Raw genomic sequence first — 23,869 nt, 5'->3', positions numbered from 1 at the left:
TATTTTATAAACACAAGGAAAGGATTTAATCAAATTATATATCACACTTGTGATACAGCAATTAGTATTAAACAAAAAACAAAATTATGCTTGAGTCTTGCTCATTTCATGCGTTATGTGCCAGAATGTAATACAACAGATCCTATGGGGATTTATGTGGGTTTGTTAGTTTTTGCCCCATTTCCAGGGTAAGAGCACTGTGAAGGTTGAGGTTTAGAAAAGGATATCTGTCAGTGGAGTATCTGTAGCCTTTCTGTGCCCTGCGGGTATGTTAGTGAGTACTTGGAATGAGGAACCTACTGGCCTCATTAAGGCAGGAGGAGGTCTTCTTCATTGAGGAATGTTGAGGTATGCAACAGCGTGCAGGCTGTACCTCCACAGATTGAAACGTTAGATAGTTTTAGTGAATTAGTGGCCCCTTGATTTATTCTCACTGTTCCTTAATAGGGTCTTAATGGGACAAACATTCACAACTAAACTTGGCAGCAGACATGTTGCTTCAGTGGATCAACATTAGGACAAGTACAAGGCAGGAGTCAGTGAATTAGTGTTGATTATGTCTCGTGACTAGAATCTTTGATGAATGCAAACTTCTTATCATGTTGATATTTCATCGGTGATCCCAATTATTTTTGATTAATTGCAATTTTTACCTGATTGCTATTCTTAATATATCAATAATACACTCAGTATCCTGTGTCCATTGGCACTTCTAAACAAATTCAGTTTTTATGATGTTAGGAGTGATTTGGGCCAACCAGCATGGTTTCCTTGTCTTGTGTTAGGATGATACATCGGAATCTGGGCAGTCGTCAGCTGCTGCCACGCCGAGTACCGCAGGAACTAAATCTAACACTCCAACGTCATCCGTGCCATCTGCAGCCGTCACTCCACTCAATGAAGTAGTTAATCCAATCTACAACGGGGACACCAAGGTCAAGAACCAGCGAAAGCGGGCGAAAGGTAATAGCAGAAACATGGAGGTCCAGGTCACCCAGGAGATGAGGAACGTCAGCATAGGTGAGAGGTTGCTCCTGTTCCCTGATCTTTCCGTGCTCATTGAGTTGAGGATTGCCACTGCTGAGCACAGGAATGTTTGCCAGTGTGCAACATTGTTGTAGTGCCCATGTCTGCGAGTTCATAATGGGCTGTGTTGGTGACAGGATCACCTAGCCTCACCCAGATCACACTTAGATTACCCCATGCTGTTATTATTCCCTACAATCCATTGGAACTCTGCTGTTGTTTGTTGCCTGTGCTTACACAAACCTCACATTATTCTACATCTAAGTGCACTGATTACACATTGCTTTTCTGGCATGTTTATAAATTACTTCACACACAGGGTGATTACAGCTTTGCTGCTAAATAAGTGATCAGGAGTGCCACCATCCTGCTTGTGCTAATATCCTTTTGCTGGTGGATATCATGTGTGCATCATGATATGGCCACACCACTACATTTTATGTATAACATTGTCACTCTTTTGTCCTTGCCTATAATACACTGGTAAAAAGTACTGCTGTTGGAAAAATTGATGTTATTAGCAAATTAATATTTAATTGGGTGAAGTTCGTATTTGTAGAGTGCAAAATAAACCGTTGTGGATTGACACCTATTTAATGTGTTAGTAGAGAAATATCTCAACAGGGTAAATAACCCCTGTTAAAGTACCTGGCAAAAATGCCAGGGATGTGAATGCAATATTATTAAGTGCCATTTATCTATGATTTTCAGCTTTTAACTCTCTGCAATATAACTCACTGTATGCTATGCCACTCCTTTCATTATTACCATCCTGATGCACTGTTCCTGCCATATCAGTAAGTAATTCTTCAATCTAATACTCTCTGATATTCCATGTCCATACTTAGTTCAGGATTTTTTTTTTTTTACGCACAGAATGGTTAATGGTTTAGCACCACATCTCGGTTGTGAAACTAATTATATGTTTGAAACCATTTGCAGGGATGGGAAGTAGTGACGAGTGGTCTGATGTTCAGGAGATTATCGATTCAACCCCAGAGCTTGATATGTGTCAAGATCCACGCTTTGAAGGACGGGGAGGCAACAGGTAGTTTTTCAGATCCAGCATATTAGTGAAAAGTGCAGAGAGGAAGGCTCCGCTCCTCAGGGTCACCCTGAGGAAACTGTTGGTTTCTTCCAAGGTGCGATAGTCAGGAAAAAAGGCAAACCTTTGTCACAATTATCTTGCTCCAGAACAATTGTGGCTCGGATAGAATAAGTACAGTGTACTTATGGAAGGATAGAATAAGTACAGTGTAATACTGTATATTTTAAGTAGCTTTAACTTTAGAGGTAACTTAATCGAGGCCGAGGACTCTTTTGTCAGGCAATTGAACTCCCGGCCGGTTTCCAAGGGGAACTGTCTTCCAGCACATTTAAAGAACTGATTGTTATTCATCCAAACACTACGTTCCTTTCCTCAAAGTCATTAGTTCCAAAAGATGCCAGGAACAAAGTTGGAGTTGTGCCTTTGGCCATTAAGGAAGCTGCTCATGAATGAATGAATAACGCTATCATTACACAGTGATACGCAGACTCCATCAAATAATTGGACAACATTGCCAATGGTTCTCAATCAGCAAACTTCTTAACTTTTACGCCACTGTCTCCGTTAAAATTGTAATCAGACATCCGAAGCAGCAGGCAGTATGCTTTCAGATCCTGTACATAATACGTTACCAGTAATTAAATGGTTCAAAATGAATGGCGGCAAAAATGATGGTTATATTCAACATATTCAAATAATCCATTAATGAAAGCAATTGATTATTGAAAATGCTTCCCGTCAATGCATTGGTAGGAATGTCACCAGAGCATGAGTGTTTGACCATTTCTGGATCATAGTATCATGTGCACTCTGTCATCTTGCTGCTTCCCCTTATGTTCATAAGAATTAGGCCATCAAGTCTACTCCAACCATTCAATTCTATCCTTCCCTCTTGACCCCGTTCTCCTGCCTTCTCTCCATAACCTCTGACACCCATACTAATCAATAATCTTACCTATCACTGCCTTAAAAATATCCATTGACTTGGCTTCCGCAAACATCTGTAGCAATGAATTCCATAGATTCACTACCCTCTGATTAAAGAAATTCCTTCTCATCTCCTTCCTAAAGGAACGTCCTTTAATTCTGACGCTATGACCTCTGGTCCCAGACCATCCCACTTGTGGAAACATCCTCTCCTCATCCACTCTATCCAGGCCTTTCACTATTCAGTAAGTTTTAATGAGGTTCCCCCTTATCCTTCTAAACTCTAGCGACTACGAGCCCAGCGGCATCAAACGGCGTTTGTTTGGAGTATGTTGTACTTATTATTCTGTCCATTTTACTTGACTCCCAAGACATGCCATAAAGCTACAGCATAGTGCTGATTAATGGGTTAGCAAGTTACAAGTTCCCTGTCATCTCTGGCTAGAAAATAATATCCTTGGAAGGACGGACTATTTAGGTTGATGCTTCACTCCAGCCTGGTCTCACCTTATCCAGTGCAGAGGTTCTCCAGTTATCTTTCAGTAAGAGTTATGTTACAATGGTTAAGAACAAGGAACATGGAACCGTACAGAAAAAAAACAGTCCTTTGGTCCACAATGCGTTGGCCTAACATGATGCCAAGACCATCTCTTATCTGCTTGCACATAATCCATATCCCTCCATTCCCTGCATATCCATATGCCTATCCATAAGTCTCTTAAATGCCACTACTGTATCTGCCTCACCCACCAACTCCAGCAGCACGTTCCAGGCGCCCATCACTCTTTGTGTAAAACAAGAAGAAAAAAGCTGACCCTCACGTCTCCTTTAAACATTTACTAAAATTCATGTAGACAACATCAACTGGCCTACCGTCATCAATCACCTTCATCACCTCCTACGAAAAGTCGATCAAGTCATTAAGACGCGACCTGCCGCATACAAAGCCATGCTGACTGCCCCTAATTATCCCATTCTCTTCGAAAGGGAAATAAATTTTATCCTGAAGAATCCTCTCCAATAGCTCCTTTACCATTTGATGTGTGGCTCACTGGCCTATTATTCCTTGGATTGTCTTCACTTCCTTTCTTAAATAAAGAAACTTGCTAATTTCCATGTCCTTCCCCTTGGTGAAAACAGACGGTTATTTATCATGAACTTGTATCCATCTTACAATTCGGATCTGCTTTCTATTTATGACCATCGTGTGTTTTGTTCTGCACATAGATTCCATTTAAATGCAATACTTTGGAGAAAAAACCCCCCTGCTACCTAACATCAAATTATCCAGAGAGTTTTCCAGAGTGGGATGGGGGTGGGGGAATGTGGGAGGTGGGAGGTGTTAGTGACCATTCTTGTGAAATAGAGATGCCAATAGTAATGTATAACCATAGACGGGTACAGAGTGTCTGAGAACTTGTAGTGTGGTTAATGATTAGGAGGTCCAGGTAAAAAGAGCAGTGGGTTGCCGTGAGTTGCTCTGCTCTGGACACTTGGATGGTTATCTGTCGGCTGTGGGTCGTTCACTCATGTTCTAATCTGATTATTGTAAATTGAATGATTCAGCCCCACACAAGGAATTGTAAATAAGGCATTTGGGATAAACACGGATTCGCTGTACCATGAGCTTTCCACTGCGGGGTCGGAGGTGATCGGAGATGTTGACGAGGGGGCAGATCTGCTTGGTAAGTCAAGTCTATGGCTTGGATTTGTAAGCTGTGATGACAAACACAACATTGATTCCGCTGTACATTTCCTGTGACTTCCTATCAATATCCTGAAACCCAAATTAAATGTGAACACATTTTTCATAAAATACCTATTCTTAGTAGAAATGTTGCATTTTCCTCCTTATTATACACAAGTATCGTTCACATTTTTTAATTGAATAATTTCAAGTTAGAGGAATTGCTTTTCCACATGGTTTCTTTTTTTTTGTTCGAGGTTCCAGTTTGTAAGGAGGCAAAGGTTCTAGACTTTGTTGCTCTGGAACAAAGTCACAGGATAACTCAATCTATCACTCCCCTCAGTCTAAATGTGTAGGAAGGAACTGCGGATGCTGGTTTAAACCGAAGCTAGCCACAAAATGCTGGAGTAACTCAGCAGGACAGGCAGCATCTCTGGAGAGAAGGCATGGGTGACGTTTTGGGTTGAGACCCTTCTTCAGAATGTCACCCATTCCTCTCTCCAGAGATGCTGCCTGTCCTGCTGAGTTTCTCCAGCATTTTGTGTCTGTCTTCTCTCAGTCTACTTCCCTTTAGAGATGCTGCCTGTCCTCTGAGGAATTGCCTTAACTCTAGACAAGGCTTGCCATCAGACAGACTATGTTCAGAGTATTGTCACGTAGGAGCCACATATCTATCATACATATATCGACAACAATTGTTCTCTTCAACGAATTTTGTTCAGTCACTGAATCTTATTTTTGCCATCATTTAATCGGGGCAAGAATAATTATTTAAAAGGCACTGAAACATGTTATGCCGATTGACATGTATGTTGAAGAATGTTTATATTTTTGAAATGCATTTATAAATTTGGAGAGTTAATGTCTGAAATTTACAGGTTTCAATTAAGATCTTGCATCTATCGGGTTTTTAATGATTGTCGTAAACTATTTGACTCGAACAAGTTTTATTGTGCATGATTTCATGTAAAAATAGAATCCTGTAAATTGTTCATCTCTAGGTTAATGGATTTTTCTTTATTTTGCCTGTTCCTTACACCTGCAACATTCACTGCACATATTACATAAAGAAGGAGCATGCACATTTATTTAATGCCTATACTAATGACATCCAACAATTGACCAATACAAAACCAGCATAATATATTTTATGTGTAGGGCGGAACTTCAGATGCTGGTTTACACCAAAGTTAGACACAAAATGCTGAAGTAACTCAGCGGAAGATGCTGCCTGTCCTGCTGAGTTACTCCAGCATTTAACATATTTTATATATGGATTCACATGCTAATAGGGTAAGATCTCTCGCTCTGGAGAAACAGATTTATCCACTGGGACATTCCAGTGTTTCATTCAACAGATTACTCTGATATCAAAGAATGCTCCTTAATTCATTGTAGTCTTCAAATGACTTGGAAAATTATGAGTGCATTCCTTTTGGTGCAGTTCTTCTGTGTTTAGTAGCTGGATAATGAATTCTAGGGATTTTGTTTACTTAATACAAGGAAACTGTGAGTTCTCTCTCAAAATATTTCCATCATATTTGCACGGATGAATTCCCATTATATGGAAGGCCTTCCAAAATTACATTTTTGGCTGTGGATTGGACAGAAAATAAAATGAAAGAGAATGGTTTCTTTATTTCCACTACCACATCACCACTTTCCCTAATTCCCCACCCCCCACCCCCCACCCCAGTCCCCTGAAATCCAGTGAAATGCTTCAATTGAGAAATCTGAATAGTTTGACGAACGTTAATCGTTTTGGGCTACAGGGAGGAATTTAGTGCCATTACTTGCAGCCATTCTAAGCGTTCTATTTCCCATATTCACCATACCCTGTGAGACTGTTAAATAATTACCCAGTATAGGAAAGAACTGCAGATGCTGGTTTAAATAGAAGGTAGTCACAAAATGCTGGAATACATCAGCGGGATAGGCAGCATCTCTGGAGGGAAGGAATGGGTGATGTTTCGGGTCGAGACCCATCTAAACAAAATTGCGAAACTTATTTGTGATGTAAATTAAATACGGAGAGAATCCTAAATACTAATAAATACTACTCCATATGCCACGAGGATGGAAGTTAAATTGTAAGGTACATTATACAGAGTTCTGTTTAGATTCTGAAGTATTAGATGCAGTCTTTGTATCTTCATTCAGTCTTTGTACCTTCATGCGATCCTATGAAGGCTTTGGGACAGAGTGGAGGACAAATTGACCAAAGTGATACTGAGGTTAGAGGGATAATGTCTATACTGAGACTCAGAGTAGTGTAGATTAGTACTGCATTTCCCTGACACACAGTTAAGGAGTGATCCACTTGAGATGTCCAAGGAGGTCAATAGTATAGATGGAGGGAAATAATTTCTTCCTGAGCAGTAGAGGGAAACGTAGTCTCTTTTCATAGGGAAGCAACAATATAACTAGATTTTCACTTTGTTGCAAGGAAGCACAGTGACATTTAGGGCAACTCACAAGATTCGCATCTGGTGCCCTGGGCCAAGAATGTCACTATGGCAGCTGGCCGATTTAAATTCACATCATAATTAAATCTGGAATTAAGGAGATTTTGTCAGTATTGGTAACAATGAAGTTATTGGATTGTAAAAGCCCATCTGGTTCATTAATGTCCAGAAGGGAAGGAATTCTACCTTTGCCCAATCTGGCTTCCATGCAACTTCCTATGTGTTAACATGGTTGACTTGTAACTGCAGACAGCAATGCCAATATCTCACGATTGAATAAATAGACATAATTAAACAGGTGGTGGAAGGTGCGAAGGCCAAACCAATGGAGACATTTCAAAGCTGGGATTCATAGATGTTTTTGACAATGGTGGGGTGGGGGGGGGGGCGAGGTGGATTTTAGGTGCAGATCAGTCATGATTTAGTGACAGAATAGGCTCAAGGGGCTAAATGGCCTCCTTTATTTCCCTAAATTTTTAATTCCATTGATGATTTTAATCAAACATGAACTTTTGCATAACCTACTTGGTAAAATGGATGTTTGTTTCGAATCCCGAGACAATTATTGGAATCCTGTCTTCCTATGTCAGGGGTGGGGGGGGGGGGGGCCTTGGAGAACTCTTAAATTAAAAAAAATCACATTGGTGCATTCTTCCAATTGTAAAAATAATTAATAACGTTATGCTGCACACCAGCTGTGGATGATACGGCTGAGTTTTAACATTAAATATATTTGCACATCCAATCAAAGCTTATCAATGGTAATGTATCAATGATGGAGATCATTGTCATTGGTGCAGTCTTTATTATTTTACAACACAAAGACACAGAAAATGCTCAAAATACATAGGTGGTCAGTTGGAGTCAAGACTGTTTGACATTTTGGGAATGTATCCTTCAAAAATTGTCCTGGGCATCAAATGCATGGCTTTTTTAGTGGTTGATGTGATATTTATTTCCCATTTGGAGTTATTCTTTCTCATGATTTAAAATGGCCATCTGTGTGCAGGTTACTGTCTAGAAGGTAGATCGCACACATTTACAATAGACTCAATCTGTGCTAAGGTTAACATGAACCCACAAATCGGAAGTCACCACAAACGTTGTGAAATTGGGATGTCCTTGCTTTATGAATGTATCAACATGAAATATTTGCTTTGAGAGATGCTAAAACGCAACCTGTATACTTGGCACAGACTGTTGAGCAAAACATAACGTGCTGGAGGAACTCAGTGGGCCGTGTAGCATGTTGATGGGAATGGATAAATTACATTCAGATTCTGAAATGTCTGAAGAAGAGTCTTGACCCGAAATATCACCTATTCCTTTTCTCCAGAGATGCAGTCTGACCTGCTGAGTTACTTCAGCTTTTTGGGTCTACCTTTGACATTTCAGATTGGGACACTTCCTCAGACTGAGGTCCATTCCCTCCACAGAGGCTATCTGACCCACTGAGTCTGTCCAGCATTTTGTGTTTTGCTCAAGATTCCTGCATCTGCGGTTCCTTGTTTGGATGCGCCCAGCCATTCAGTATGATTAAGGCTGCCCTCAACTCTCGTTAATATTCCAGTATTCTAGGACCAGAGGCCATTGCCACAGAATAAAAAGACGTAACTTTGGAAAGGAGATGAGAAGGAATTTATTTAGTCATTCAGATGGGGAATAAGTGGAGTTAATTGTCACAGACAGTTGTTGAGGCCAAGTCATAGTCATACAGGGTGGAAACAGGCCCTTCGGCCTAACTTGCCCACACTGGCCAACATGTCCCATCTACACTAGTCCCACCTGCCCTGGAATATCAATGTATATTTTTAAGGTGGAGATTGACAGATTCTTGATTCGTAAGGGTGTCGGGGGTTATGGAGAGAAGGCAGGAGAATGAGGTTGAGCGGCAATGATAGATCAGTCATGATTGAATGGTGGATTAGACGATGGGCCGAATGGCCTAATTCTGCGACTAAAACGTTTAAATTTAGGAATATTAACTTTGACTGTAATTTCCTCCATAGTTGAGGCTCAATAAAAGATAGTACTAATCAGCAAAAGCAAAGTATTTAAGACTGGTCCTTAGGTTTGTCATTCTCATTTGCTGAATGGTAATCTATTTAATACAAAGACTAAATAAAGCAACACAAAGATTAATGCATGTTAATTGGAAAGTGCTTCTAAGTTGCCACGACTGAGGTTACAGAGGACAAAGGTATTTTTAGTGCAGATGTGGATGCAACAATGTTTTAGGAACTTGATCCCAGTGTAATCTGAAATCCCGTTTGCCATTTGGGCTCCTCGAAGGAAGGTCACCATGAGCACCAAGCAAGATGTTTGTTATGATTGCGATCACTAGTCCTTGCTCTTAAAAACCCAAATCCTGCCACATGACTTGCAAAACATAAAGCTGACACTGAGTAACACTCATTACACTCGTTTTGAAGGCCATTTCCTGTTGAAGTCACGTCCATCAGGATATCAACAAAACTGCAGATTCTGGATTTCTGAAATAATAACAAAATGCTAGAAGCACGCAGCAGATCAGGTAGCATTTATGCAGAGTAACAGAATTATGTGTTAGGTTGGTGACCTCTTCGGTCACGTCAACTCTATTTCTCTTTCCATAAATGCCACCTAACCTGCTGGGTATTTCCAATGTTTTCTGTTTTTTATGTCCATTGGCAATTTAGTTTGGGCATCTCCAGGTATGATTCACCCGAACACTGGTTTGCTTTCTCCATCATGTTTTGTACATGTCATGTCATCAATACATGTAGCTGATTTTGATCATATGGCAAAATGTGCATTAGAAGATCATGGCAAACAATCTGTGTAAATAATTTGCAGGAAAACAAGGATTTTTATAGTTTTGAGCAGCGTTTCCATTAGAGCCAGCTACTTGGGACATTGTTTTCACGTTAAGGAAAGCATCCTCTAAAATAGTTATTTGAAGTAACCATTGCTGGCATACCTCTGTTATGGTTGATGCTTGTGTGAACTCGTAATTGCAGTTGGCTGATCCTTTGGTCAACGGACTAATGCGACCACATTTGCAGGGGCATGTGTTTGCATGCGATCAAGGGCCACCATTGAGGAGGCTCCACAGTTGGAGGGTGGGTGGTTCCACCAGGAGATCCATGCAGCACTAGTCCCCCTTTCCCACCCAATCCCCAATATTGGAAAGTCTCCTTCAAAGGTGCTAATCCACAAACCACTTGCTGTGGTATAGTGGGTGGTAATGAGGCAGCTGCCCCAGCCGCAGCCAGCTATAAATCAGCAGGTCATTTAAAAAAAAAACGTTTTAAAGCAGAGCAAACTATAATAACCACTTCTTAAAGCAAAGATCTCCCAATTGTGCATTGTAATGTTTTTCCATTGTGACTGGATTCAACATCCGTGTCATACACTGCATGCATTTGCTGCACCAGAAATAGTCATAACCCAATTTCCAAGTATTTATGTCTTGTTTGTATTTTGAATCATTTATGCATTGATTACTGCACAACCATTGCCACCGACTTTCCTGCTATCCACACAGATGCACAAGGAAGCTGGAGTGTTTGTTTGCTAGTGCTGCTCTATGGAGGAGCGGGGCCTCATTGCATTTAATCTTGTTTTATCTGCAAGAGGTTGTTGTGCTGAATTGGAAGGCCTGCAGTTTATTTGCGGGGAATCTGCTAGTCAGCACAAACAGTGAAGCACACTGCCCTGCCTCGTAAGAATTACGCCAACGCATCAATGGCATCTTTTAACTGTCCATTTGGATTTTTAACAAGTGCTTAGGAGGGCTCGAGTAGCTCATTACCGTCAACACTAACTGTTCCTTTGGGAAGCTCATCAATATGGTGAACTAGCATCCAAAACTGGGCAAATTGCAATGAAGCTATCTTAAAAGAAAATAATGGGTGATGCCGTGCAGAACATTTCTTGGCAAAGTGGTGCAGCATAGCACATTAAAAATCATTATCCGTCTGAGCCAGAATTCCCCTTGTGCTTGCAGTCACAATTATCCTCTGTAAGACTGGGAGACATTTTATCACTTGGGGGTTTTACATTCTCCAAGATAAATGTTGGAGTAATCAAGTAGATGCAATATCAAAAGTAAAATATTCATGAATCATACCATTCCCCTGCTCTAATGGAAATCTTTTGGCTTTCCCCCTGCGTCATAGCATTGTCTCCAGGTGAGTTTCAATGAGGCTCAGCTGTAGTCTGTATATCCTAGCTGCACATATTGTCATTGTTGATGGCGAAATGTGAACTGATTTCTTTTGCAGCAGGTTGAGGCCAGGCCTGGCAGGAAAGGCCTTGCAGAACTCATGCTTACTACTGGTCTAGCCTTTAGTATTCCTTGTTCACTGTCGCTAAAATGCCTGCAGGGTCATAGTTTTCTTTGTGATTTTATTTTCCCGAACATGAATTATTGATCTTTTCTTTTGCTTTCTTTTTCCTTCCCGCCTGTGTTCTGCTTGCGCTGGACATCTCCATAGGAGAGTTCTCAGGTGTGTATATTGGTGTTTGTGTTGGTGCTGTACACATTGTGACACTCCCTCCCCACTACGGGATCACTCGGCTTTTGGCCTCTGCTTCTGTAAGATTTGCTCAGCCTGGCCGTGAACTGCCTTTTCTCCAGAGAGCTGGCAATGCAGCAAAACTGCTTTCTCATCTAAGATTGTTCAATGATGTATAATGTTACGCAAAATAAGAGTTTTTGATTTTAAAATTGAACTGTGTTTAGAATTGTGGTCAGTATAAAAGTATTACCTCTCTGCCTGTTTTTTTTTCCTGTTTGGGCTCCCTCCAACTGCGTTCAAAGCCCAATCTCAACCAGTAGTCAATCTTGGCCATTTTCCTCATCTAGGTAACACCAAATTTTCAATTAGGTGCTCATTTTATCAGAGAAAACCCTGAAGCCTTTAAGACAGTTTCATCTGTTAAAACAATGGTTGTCCATCTATAACTAAATCCAATGGAACACAGCTTAATCCAGGCATGCTGAATGAATGATGATAATGGAACTGATTGGGTTGTGGGAATTTGTGGATTAACAGTTTAAAGGAAAATTGGGGATATAATACTAAAGATTTGCATTATATATAATAACAATAATAATAAAGGCAACAAATAAAGATAGGTGAGTGATTTAATGATGTAAGGAATAGATTTCAATTTTGGTTTGTTGATTATTGAGGTATTATTTGAGTGTGGATTAGTCAACGTGTCTTATCGAAAATCGATTAAATCTTAAAATAATCTTTTCAAGTACAATTGTACCTTTTTTCAGAAAACTCTTCTGCCACAACACACTTCCCTCTGTGTGATTCAGTATTTATAGGTAATTTTAACGAGCTGGAAGGAAACTTACTTTGTTGTGGCTTGGTTTGCAGTTGTGGGAATTACCTGCTTGTCCAACCAATATCACTCCCTCGTACCCACCCACCAGTTTGGTACTTGCATTGAAACAAAGCATGAACCTATAACACAAAGATTTATTTTAGTTTAAGGAACAGTAGTTGGGAGGAATAAAGAGCTGCATTAACTTTGCATTGATTTTGAATGTCCAAAGATTAAGACAATTTTAATTTATTGTGCCTCATCAAACCCAGATTAACTTGTACATGACAGACATAAAGAAATACAAGGTCATCCTTTCCGCTGAGTAATCCAGTGCAATCCAGGAGGCTGCTGCTTCTATTCCAGATCTGCTGTCCCGGCACAAAGCCTGCTCTAGATTGCCTCAAATTTCTTCAAAGCTCGCTCCACCAGTGAATCAAGCAAAGATTGGACCAAGTGGAATCAAGGGATATGGGGAGAAGGCAGGCACGGGTTATTGATTGGGGACGATCAGCCATTATCACAATGAATGGCGGTGCTGGCTCGAAGGGCCGAATGGCCTCGTCCTGCACCTATTTTCTCTGTCTATGTTTCTATCGGTTTCTGCTGCACTTCTGGCAGAGTTAAGGCAGTGGGGTGGAGAAGCTCTGAGCAAATTCTGATCCAATAATCGGCTGTTGCATGCCTAGCACAAGACAATGAATTGCCTGCAACCATGGTGCTGATTCCAGCTGTTCTACTTGGATGGACTACACATTGCCCCCTTTCCTGTGTATTGCCACTTTTATGGTTGTGAAATTGGACTTGACCAATAGCATGAAACAGCTATGCATCTTGCCCCTTGCTTGAGTGTTGAAAAAGAAAACTGGGTGTTGTGTGGCACAGTGACCAATTTCTTTTTCTTTGCATTCAGACAATGTAAAGAAGGCTGCCCATTCGCAAAACAAGCTCATTTCGCACAACCAAAACAGACCAGTTAAACCCCATCCTTTACCCAAGGTAATCCACTTTATCTTGGGCAAAGTTGCATTTCTCCTACTGTGCATCTTGCGACTTTGGTAATTGAGACATCTGTGACATTGGAGGAGTCGAGCATTCTTTTGCCTCACTAAATGAATCGCTGTGCAGTACAGCAGTTAAGTTTATCAGCAGTCGGCCCAGTGTGAAGGCTGAGAAACAATCAACTGGTGCATAACTGCTTCTTTCTCTCTTTTTGCTCCCTCCCCCCCTCGCCTTATCGGACTGCCCTCTTAGTGCGCGATGATTTCTTCGGTAAGGTTCCTGCCGCCGGTTTTCCTTCTTCCTTCATACACGTTCATACCCTTTTTTTTTTTTTTTTTTTTGCAGTAAAACGCAATCTTTTCCTTTTGCTTTGTAGCATAGCGTGAGGCTGGGGAAATGGTGCTGCTTGTTTTTTGACCCTGTGGCCGCCTGGTTTGGTTGTGTCTTTGTGTTCTGGCTTGTGACGTGGCACTGCTCTTGGCTGATTGGCTCCTTTATTTACATTACATTGTTTCCAACATTTTGAGTTGAATTTTTGACAAAGACCGAGGGCCATCAAATCGCCGACTGGTGCCGATGTTTCAAAGCTGAACCCATTGAACTGTCATTAAAGTGGAAACTGAGGAAGGGGGGTGAGGGGTGGGGGGGAACACAAGAGTGTCATGGATCATTCAATAGATATCTGAATTGTTAGATCCAATTCAGCAATCCAATGCTGCTTCCTAAAACCCTAGACTGGTTGTTTAGGATAATAGTTTTGATAGTAATAAGCAGTAGAATATTTTCTAGGGATTGATCAATGGTATTTTACTATAGCCCAGTCAACATGATTGAAGACCATTTTAGTATTGTCAGCCTGAACATCGGCCAAACTTGTACGCTAAACCATTTTCAGTGAGATCTTATAAGATACATTTTTCAGTGAAAATCAGCAAATGTAGTTTAGTTTATTGTCACGTGTACGGAGGTACAGTGAAAAGCTGTTGTTTCGTGCTAATTGGTCATCAGAAAGGCGACACGTGATTGTAATCGAGCCATTCACAGTGCGCAGATAAATGATAAAGGGAATAATATAAATACATTTTAGTGCAAGATTACGCCAGTAAAGTGTGAACAAAGATAGTCCAAGGGTCACCAATGAGGTAGTTATAGGATGGTTCAGTTGCCCGATAACAGCTGGGAAGAAACTGTCCCTATATCTGGAGGTGCACATTTTCATACTTCCACACCTTTTGCCCGATGTGAGAGGGGAGAAGAGGGAGTGGTCAGGGTGCGACTTGTCCTTGATTATGCTGCTGGCCTTGCTGTGGCAGCGTGAGGTATAAATGGAGTCAATGGGAAGGTGAGGTTGGTTTGTGTGATGGTCTGGGCTGCGTCCACAATTCTTTGCATTCCTTACAGTCTTGGATGGAGTTATTCCCAAACCATGTAGTGATGCTGAAGGAAATAGCATGAAAACTTTAAAACTTCTGTCTAATTTTTTTACTGATATTAGCAGAAGAAATTATATTCCAAGTTGTTTGATTTTTCTCAACGGTCAGTACTGGTGAAAGACTTCCAATAATGCCAGTAAAAGTGATGGTATTTCAGGGGGCTTTCCTCTTTAGAAGACCAATTTAAAAGATGATTTAAATCGTTGTTGATGGTTTTGATTATTGGAGATGATACTTATCCAGGACAACATTCCCTGACTTGGAATATTGTACCACAAGAATTATAGAAAAATACTGTTAAAAGTTTAAAAAAAACAAATAATTCAAATATTTCAAATATAATACTAAATTCAATTTTGAATAATACCAACCTTTTAAAAATGTCACCATTTTATGATGTTTGGTGTACAAGCAATAAATATCTTGAATAATTTAGTACGGGGTTGTTGTGACATGAAGTGAAACTATATGGTACATGTGTAGGAAGCAACTGCAGATGCTGGTTTAAATCAATTTCATGTTTCAAATATATGCCCTATTTGACTTTAATGAAATGACTATCTGAGGCAGGCTACAATCTACCAATGCTAACATATAACTATTCACTACAACTGACTGGGAACAAACTCTTGGCAATTGCAGCTCCCCTAATGACACAGCAAGTAGCTGCAATATATATATATATATATATCAGAAATGTCCTGATTTCATTCTGGAGCCTGTTCTGAGTTACTTCACCTTAGAGGGTCATCGAGGCTATTGGGTTTCAACATTATTGAGGGGCCATTTCATATGTGTATTCCATCAATTTGGATGTTTAGTGTCCATTACAAAGTACCACTCACTTGCTTCATAATGATGCTCACGTTTACATATTCTTTTGTTGATTTAATTCTTTCACACACAGTCATTCTTATGTTGCACTTTTAATTTGAGTTTTAATGAATTTTGTTTGCAGGCAGGGAGTTGAGGAAAGATAGTACATGTTAATAGAACATTGGGCCATTTTATATTCATTATCAACGTTCACATTGTTAGGTCCACCACTGTGGCCAGATGCAAAATAAAGCTATTATGCGTACTTTACGTCCATCCTTGGAAAACTCCTTGCAGCTGTGTGATACCCTCGTTTTCCAATTCTAGACTTTTTTTTCCAATGTCAATGAATGAGATTTTTAATTTATTGGATTGATACTGTCCAAATTAATTTCAGATAGAACTGAAAAAAGGATAAAGGACAGATCAAACACAAATCGCAGAGCTGAGGTGCTTGGTTAGTTTAGTTTACTCTCCCGAGTACTGATGTACAGTGATAATCGTTTTTGCTGCGTACCAACCAGTCAGCGGATAGACTTTACATGATTACAATTGAGCCGTTCACAGTGTAGAATATCCCTCAAAGATCAGGAGTATATATTGTCTCGAGCCAGTGATTGTGTAGCAATTCTAAATTGAGTTCCTGCAAAGTCCCCAATATGAAAAGGTTTTGAAGTTAGTTGCACAGGAGTGATGATTATTTGTTGGCAATTCTTTTCACTGCTATTAACATATTTAACTTAAGTGTATTCAGGCCTCCATTACCTTCTCAAGATTACAATTGAAGTTAAGACTATCTCTTGTGATTGGCACACTGTTACAATGCATGCCTAAGCCCCAGTCATCAGGCCCAGTGTTCTTTCCCCCCCATTGTGCAAGAGGATCCTGGTTAAGGTGGGAATTTTCAGAACTTCTTTGGTGTCACCATGCATTGCTCCCTTGAAATAGACACATTGAAGGGATGCAAGGCTGCAGGAGCATCAGTAGCCACGACTGAAGTTGCTGTTTTCTTGGTCAGGCCCATTCTTCAAGTATTTTATTTAAAGTAACTTAAAGTCATTTGGCTGATGTTTCAGCAGAGAATATTGTATTTAGTAACATGGCTTTCTCAGTAAGGCTTGACTAGAATTCCAACGGGATCCCACTACTGGCCACATCTTCCCATCCCCTCCCCTTCCTGGTTTCCGCAGAGACCGTTCCCTCCACAACTCCCTGGTCAATTCTTCCCTTCCCACCCGTACCACCCCCTCCCCAGGTACTTTCCCTTGCAACCGCAGGACCTGTCCCTTTACCTCCCCCCTCGAATCCATCCAATCCATCCAGAAACCCTGAACATACTGACACTTATGCAGAGAAATTTCCCCACAAAATCCAACCCATGGTTTTAAATCCTATGTGAGCCTCGGCTTATTACCCAAAATGTCACCTATTCCTTTTCTCCAGAGATGCTGCCTGGCTCGCTGAGTTACTCCAGCCTTTTGAGTTTTTCTTACTTATTATTAATGGGAGATCTCTCTGCTAGCTGTATCAGATCTTTGGCAAGCTGGAAATGTGGGAATTACAGAGTATAGGGCAACATATTTTGCACTCTGAAGGAATGCCAACTATTTTAACGTTGATAGAAGATATAATAAGCAGACAGTAATGTGAGGTGAAGAGGTCAGGGGGAAAGATTAGGAATTATTTGTACATCTATTAAAGGAAATATATTTAGTTGTATCTAGCCCAGAATTAAAGGAGATCAAACACCTTAATGGTGATAATTGAGCATTAAAGGACCATTGAAAATTACTTTGTACGGTGTTATTTTTCTTTTTTTTCTCCCTCAAATGGAGATTTTTTTACTTGAGCGTTGGTGTTAGTGCAGTCTGAGCAAGAGATACAGCAAGTCATCAGTTGAGATTTTCTACAAGTCAGTGGTTGGATATTCCCTCTGATCCTTTCACTAAAACAGGCAGAGTTTCTGTGGCCAGTGGTAAACATAGGATACAAATAATATCTCGTCATTATCTCAAACATTGAGGACTGTTACACAAAATGACAATTGTTGTTATAGAATAAATAACGACCCAGGTTTAGATTGTGCGCCATGATCACAATGAATGACGGTGCTGGCTCGAAGGGCCGAATGGCCTCCTCCTGCACCTATTTTCTGTGTTTCTATGACCATGTTTGCCTTTACTCTCACAAGATCATCTGAAGTTGCTCCCCAACCACTAAACTCGTAGTGAGTTCCAAAGTTATCTCCAGACCCCATGTTCCACTTGCCGTGCATCTTGGGGTTACTAGAATGAATGTTAGATGAGTTTTGAATAAAGGGTTTAAGAAAGATTTGCGGGTGGTTTTAAAATCTCTTCATTCTCACTCAGTCCTATCTCTGGAATCTTTGCTCTAAAATTCTGTACTTTTAATCTCAGATGGAGTAACTCAGCAGATCAGGCAGCATCTGTGGAGAAAGGAAATTAGTGACATTTTGGTTCGGGACCTTTCTTCAGACTGGAAATAGGAGGCAGGAGTTAAGAGCTGGAGGCGAGAAAAGACCAGGACCAATCAGGGCCAGCCACAAATAAGCTCCGGCAGGAAGGTGAACTTCAGGCTAGACTTTCATTGAAGATGAGGGCAGAGGCAAGGTAATGCTTTGGGACACGATAAACCAAAATGTCCCCTCAGCTGATCACTCTCCATCTGTTAAAATGTTTGATGGCTCCTGTTGGGGTCCACAAGCTCTGTCGACCCTCCCTCCCATCCTTTCAATGAGTCAGTGAAGAGACAGTTGGGTGTCTTCCCAGATGGACTGGGTTAATAAATAAAGGGTGATGCTGCTTCCTGTCGTTTTAGATTGTCTGAAGGTGCATTGGATTTATAGTTACTCCAGTTTTTCAATGTTGCCCTCTGAATTTTAACATTGGAAACAAGGGCTTCAGCTAAAAAAAAATCCTCCCTAAATCTCTCTACTTTTGTCTTCTTTATCGAACTTCAAACCCAACTCCTCAACCCAACTTTTGATTGCCATTCGTTATTTGTTACTTCCTCATTCAGCAGCTTTTCTTGTTAATATTTAAAAGCTGTGTATAAGCATAAGTTCTCATTGCTGGTCAGTAAGCCTCTGTTTCGTATGTTATTAATGTCTGGGTTTGCAGGTTTGGAGCAACCATATAACAGACTAGAATAATAGCAAAAGTCTCATCTAGTGATAGAAAGTTTTAAAAATAATAGTCTACCAGGGCAGGCACCTCCGAATCACTGATTGTGAGGTCTGTTATTGGCCGCTGAACCATGAAACACAGTTGGTTGGATGGAGTGTAGATTTTAGAAAACTGAATGTAGATCACAATTGAATCAGGCTTTTGTTACTGAATCGGATTCAAACCCTGTCAAGTTGAGGAACGTGAGGTTCGAGCAGCTGGTTAAAAGACTGCTAGGATCTCATGGAATAATTGACCGAGAGGTTGGTGGAATCACTGGGGTGCATGTGCTTTCTGAGGTTCATCGGCGATCAGGTCTACATGTTCCACTCACGCGCTTCACAGTAGCACCTGGTGTATGGCTGTGCTTATTTGTGTGAAGTGTGAGGGATTTCACACGTCATCTATTCTGCTTCAATGCAAGTTGTGTGAAAACCCGCAAGATAAAGATGGCTGAAATGGCCATCTTTGTGTGTGTGTGTGTGCGTGTGTGCGTGTGTGCGTGTGTGCGTGTGTGTGCGCGCGCGTGCATATAGATGTGTTTGTACATGTTCATGCTGTGTCTTAATAATGTGAGGAACCTACATTGATATTGAATGGAAACAACTTGTGCCTCTTCCAGGAATGGGAAAGGAAGTTGAAAATCTCATCATGGAGAACACTCAGCTCTTGGAAACCAAGTAAGGGCTGTAATTTACTGTTGGGGTTACGCATGTGTAGACAAAGTCCGGCAAGCTGAAAAATATAAATGGTTGTGTTGCTACTTGCTGGAATAGACTATGGACTCTGGTAACTCAGGCAACTTCTAATGCAAAGTTGTTTACTTCACATTGAAATTAAATTAACACTTGCTATACTGTATTAGAATGATTTAGTTTGAGGAACTGGATAATTTAAATTAGATTTTGTTGAATTGAGATTGGGAAGTGATTCACTCTTGTTTGTCATTTGCACAAAGAATCTGCCGGATGCAATGCACAAACAAAATGAGAGTGTATAATGGAGCCTAATACTTTCTACTTGGAGGGTGGCACATGGAGCAGTGTTAGAGTTGCTGCCTCACAGCACCAGAGACCTGGGTTCAATCCTGACCACCGGTTCGATCCTGAACAAGGGTGCTGTCTGTATGGAGTTTGCACTTTCTTTCTGTTTTCACCTGGGTTTTCACATGTGCTCCAGTTTCCACCCTCACTCTAAAGGCTAGCAGGTTTGTAGGTTAATTGGCTTCTGTCAATTGTCCCTAGTGTGTAGGATAGTGCGGGTGTACCGGTGATCACTGTTTAGCGTGGAGTCGGTGGGCCGAAGGGCCTGTTTCCACGTTGTATCACTAAACTAAACTTTTAAAACTTTTGCCTTGCCTCTGAGTGTGAACTACCCTCCCACCCCGGTATAATAGCAAAACAAACCTGCTCTGCTTTCATTGGAATGTGTGAATCAGTTCCAGTTCACTTTGGACTGATTTAAGAACATTCTGAATGTTCTGTGTAGATAGAACACAATGCTCTGATTTAAGTTAATTTGCGAAATTATTACCAACTCAAATGTGCATCATTTGTGTGCAGTTAGCAATCCTCATAGGGGAGAGGAGAGGCGTTGAAAGGGTTAAGAATCAATTTGAAAGCGAATGCAACAAAAAGTGATGTGACATTTCAGAAGGGTAGCTCAGCTTATTATAAACCTATGTGGAACGTGAAATACTAAGGAAGTAGGAAATGGCAGGACAAGGTGAAAGGAAAGGGCTCATGAATTCAGTCATGAGATTGCACTCAAAAAGCTGCACCTGACTTGCTCTTTAATGGTTGTTGAATTTTCAGAACTGCAGCATAGATAGTAACAAAGAACTATGCTGCTCCTTGGGTCAACTATGCAGGAGTGTGGAGCTGAATCTTATGCCAGAACTGACCATTGTTGTCTGTGTAATGTTGTGACTATGAGATACGATAATGTGCACTCGTACATGCTCCTCACTGTATGATTATTGGCAATTAATCTTCTTCACCTGAATGAAGATGAGAAGTTTTGGAATTCCGGTCACTTCAACTGAATGTGATCTCACTGTGACCTTGACTGCTTTCAAGGAATGCCCTGAATATTGTGAAGGATGATCTGATTGCAAAGGTGGACGAGTTATCAAGTGAACAGGAGGTGCTGAAAGGGGAACTCGAGACCGTCAAACAAGCCAAGGCCAAGGTTGAGAACCGGATGAAGGAACTGGAGGAAGAGCTGAAACGGTAAGATGGCGCAGTAGGATCTATTATTGATCCTGTCCATTGCGGCAGGAAGATCAGTTGTGCATCATCTGTGTGTGTTATGGGCGCACAGTTTAATAATGAAGCTTCCCCTGGCAGCTGGCTCATTCAAGAGGGCCCAGTGAGGCACACAGCTGATGATGTTGCAGGAATGTTAATGTTATTAGTCCCAATTAACCTCTACTGTTTTCATAAGTATCCTGCACTTGCAGCATGTTCCAAGTGACTGAATTAAACGTCATCTCCCAGTTCTCAGCAACCTAAGGTTCCAGATTTAAATATTATCTGAGTTTATGTTTTCTTTTTGTTATGTAAGAAACATTACTTAAAAAATTATGCTGAAATTGTGTCGTAGCATTGACCGAGAGTGTTGAGAACCCACCCTACAGACGTGAATATGTGATTTTAAATGGCACTTCAGTGCAAAGCTGCTGGAAATTATGACATTTAATCTCCAGATGTCCTCTTTGCATTGTTTGCACTGGCACCCAGGACTCTGATATTTTGGGTCAGGAGATGGGAACAATGCTGGCACTGGCAACATAGCAGAGGTTTTGGGGGCTTGTTATTGTGGAATCAACAGGCATGTTGTTCATCGGCTGAAATGCAAATACCTGACACTTTCTCCATGTGGTGCCGAGTCGAAACAGCAGTCAGATTCCATTTAAGAAAGAACTTGAAAATGGCAGCATTTCGGGCACACCAAACAATCCAGAATGGCACTCGTTACTTTGTTATAAGACGACAGAACCATTGTGAACCTATTAATGCCAGGGGCCACATGTTAAAATCACCCTTATGAATTAATGTAATTCAGTAGTTGAACTGCGTTTACCTCTAACTGTTCCTGCTCAATTGTTCCTCAAAGTTTCTGAGGGGACAAATGTTTTAACTCATTTTCAGATGTAATTTATATGGAATTTTGGGGGTTTAGGGGATAATTTCAGCATCAACCCAGGCTTCACATCACAGGCATCTTGCCTGTCCCAGGGTTATTTTAAAAGTTCACTTTAATTCCGATGTTAACTCTTTTTGAGCTGGACGAATATATTGTATGATGTGTCAATAATAAAATGTGTATTTTGTAACTGGCATAGTCTTGGACACTGATGACGAGTCATGACTTTTCCTTCACTGTCCAGGCCAAACACTTGTAAGTCAAGTTTGTAGGAAGGAACTGCAGATGCTGGTTTACACTGAAGATAGACACAAAATGCTGGAGTAATGCTGAGTTACTTCAGCATTTTGTGTTAATTATGTCAATAATGTTTCTTGCAATTGGTCAAGCCCTTCCCACCTGCTAAGTAAGGTACGTTTTGTCCCCCCCGCAATTCTAGGGTGAAATCGGAAGCTATTGTTGCCATGAATAATAAGGAGGGCAAAGAAGAGCTGGAGGAAGTGAGCGTAAGTATTCAAAATTATGTATCTTTGTTGTTCGGTCAATGAGTGTGATTTGAGGCTACAATGGCAAAAAGAAGAACCTTAATTTTCCTAAAGCTTCCACTCCAGTTCTATGGATTATTAGTGTATGATCATGGCAACATGCAAACCACAGACTGGCATGAGGGGCTTGGTAGACGGGTCGGTGGGTAGTTTGGGAAGTGGTGCGCACTTACTGCTCTCACGCTCGGCTCATTCTCAATACGTCCGTCTTGAGCTGTCATCGCCAGGGGCCCCCAGGAATTGACATTTCATCGAGGAGATTTGAGAATGGAAAGCTGCCGCCTGGTCTCTGCAAGATAGAGTTAGTCCGCTAGAGCACCACTTTAATGAGAAGATCAGGATTGGTGCGGAAGGACTGAGGATCTGTGCATTCGGAGCGGGAAGGCGGGAAAGAGTGGGTGAAGGGAGTGGAGAAGTCGCATCGACTGTTATAAATGGAAGAAGTCGAGAGAAGGTAAAAGGTCAAGGGGAGGTATCTGAGAGGAAGAGGAGTGTTGGAGGCAGGAGAAAGAGTTGTCAGTGGTGGTGTGGGAGTGTGGATTCCATGCCAAGGAAATGGGCACAGAGGCAGAGATGATGGAAGGAGAGAACATCTTGGTGGGCTCAGAACTCGTTGAGATGCAAGTGAGGCCTCTGTTGAAGACAGACTGCTCAGCATCAGAGGCGGGGAGCTCAGGGGAATGGTGAAGAAATGGCACGGATTGGAGCTGGGGCCAGGCACATGAGCAGAAGATAGTGATGTTTCCTTTTCCCCTAACGAGTCTTTCGTCAGCCAAGAGTTAATAAGCGTTTAATTGTCATAAAATGGAGCAATGAAATTCTTACTTACAGCAGCTCAACAGTACTCGATAGATAAGATAATAAACTAACTAAAACATTTAATAAATAAAATCACCCATTAGAGCACAAAACAGAATAACAGCCCAAATTCTCCAGTGCAACCCAAACAGTTCAGTTTGAAGTTTAATTGATGTTTGTAGTTAACAATAGTCTGATGGTTGTTGGAAAAAGCTGTTCCTGAACCAGGTCACAGATTTCAAACTCCTCTACCTTCTTCCCAATGGTAGGAGTGAAATGAGAGAGTGGCCAGGGTGGTGTGGGCCCGTGATGATGTGGGTTGCCTCCTTCGTCCGTTACCATCTCCAGATAAAGTTGCCCTGACCTCTATTCTACCTTTGTTTTAAAAGTCCCACTTGTCAGTTGTTGTTTTATCAGTACGCATCTGCCCCCAATCTACTTTCACCAGGTCCTCTCTTATGCTGCGGA

The 23,869-nt window shown here is 41.1% G+C and overlaps 1 protein-coding gene across 1 annotated transcript in view; it reads left to right on the top strand.

Moving 5' to 3' along the window:
* Positions 1 to 23,869, top strand: part of mapk8ip3 (mitogen-activated protein kinase 8 interacting protein 3) — a 166,619-nt gene that overhangs the window by 69,704 nt on the left and 73,046 nt on the right. The window contains 6 exon segments of the mRNA XM_055651804.1: positions 786 to 1,020; positions 1,969 to 2,074; positions 4,568 to 4,686; positions 19,534 to 19,591; positions 20,990 to 21,142; positions 22,498 to 22,564. Coding sequence (XP_055507779.1) covers positions 786 to 1,020; positions 1,969 to 2,074; positions 4,568 to 4,686; positions 19,534 to 19,591; positions 20,990 to 21,142; positions 22,498 to 22,564 — 738 coding nt within the window.

This window comes from Leucoraja erinacea, chromosome 20 (assembly GCF_028641065.1).
Source record: "Leucoraja erinacea ecotype New England chromosome 20, Leri_hhj_1, whole genome shotgun sequence".
NCBI classification, from domain to species: domain Eukaryota; kingdom Metazoa; phylum Chordata; class Chondrichthyes; order Rajiformes; family Rajidae; genus Leucoraja; species Leucoraja erinaceus.
Note: the sequence above shows the minus strand (reverse complement) of the source record. Positions and strands in the feature narration are given on the sequence as shown.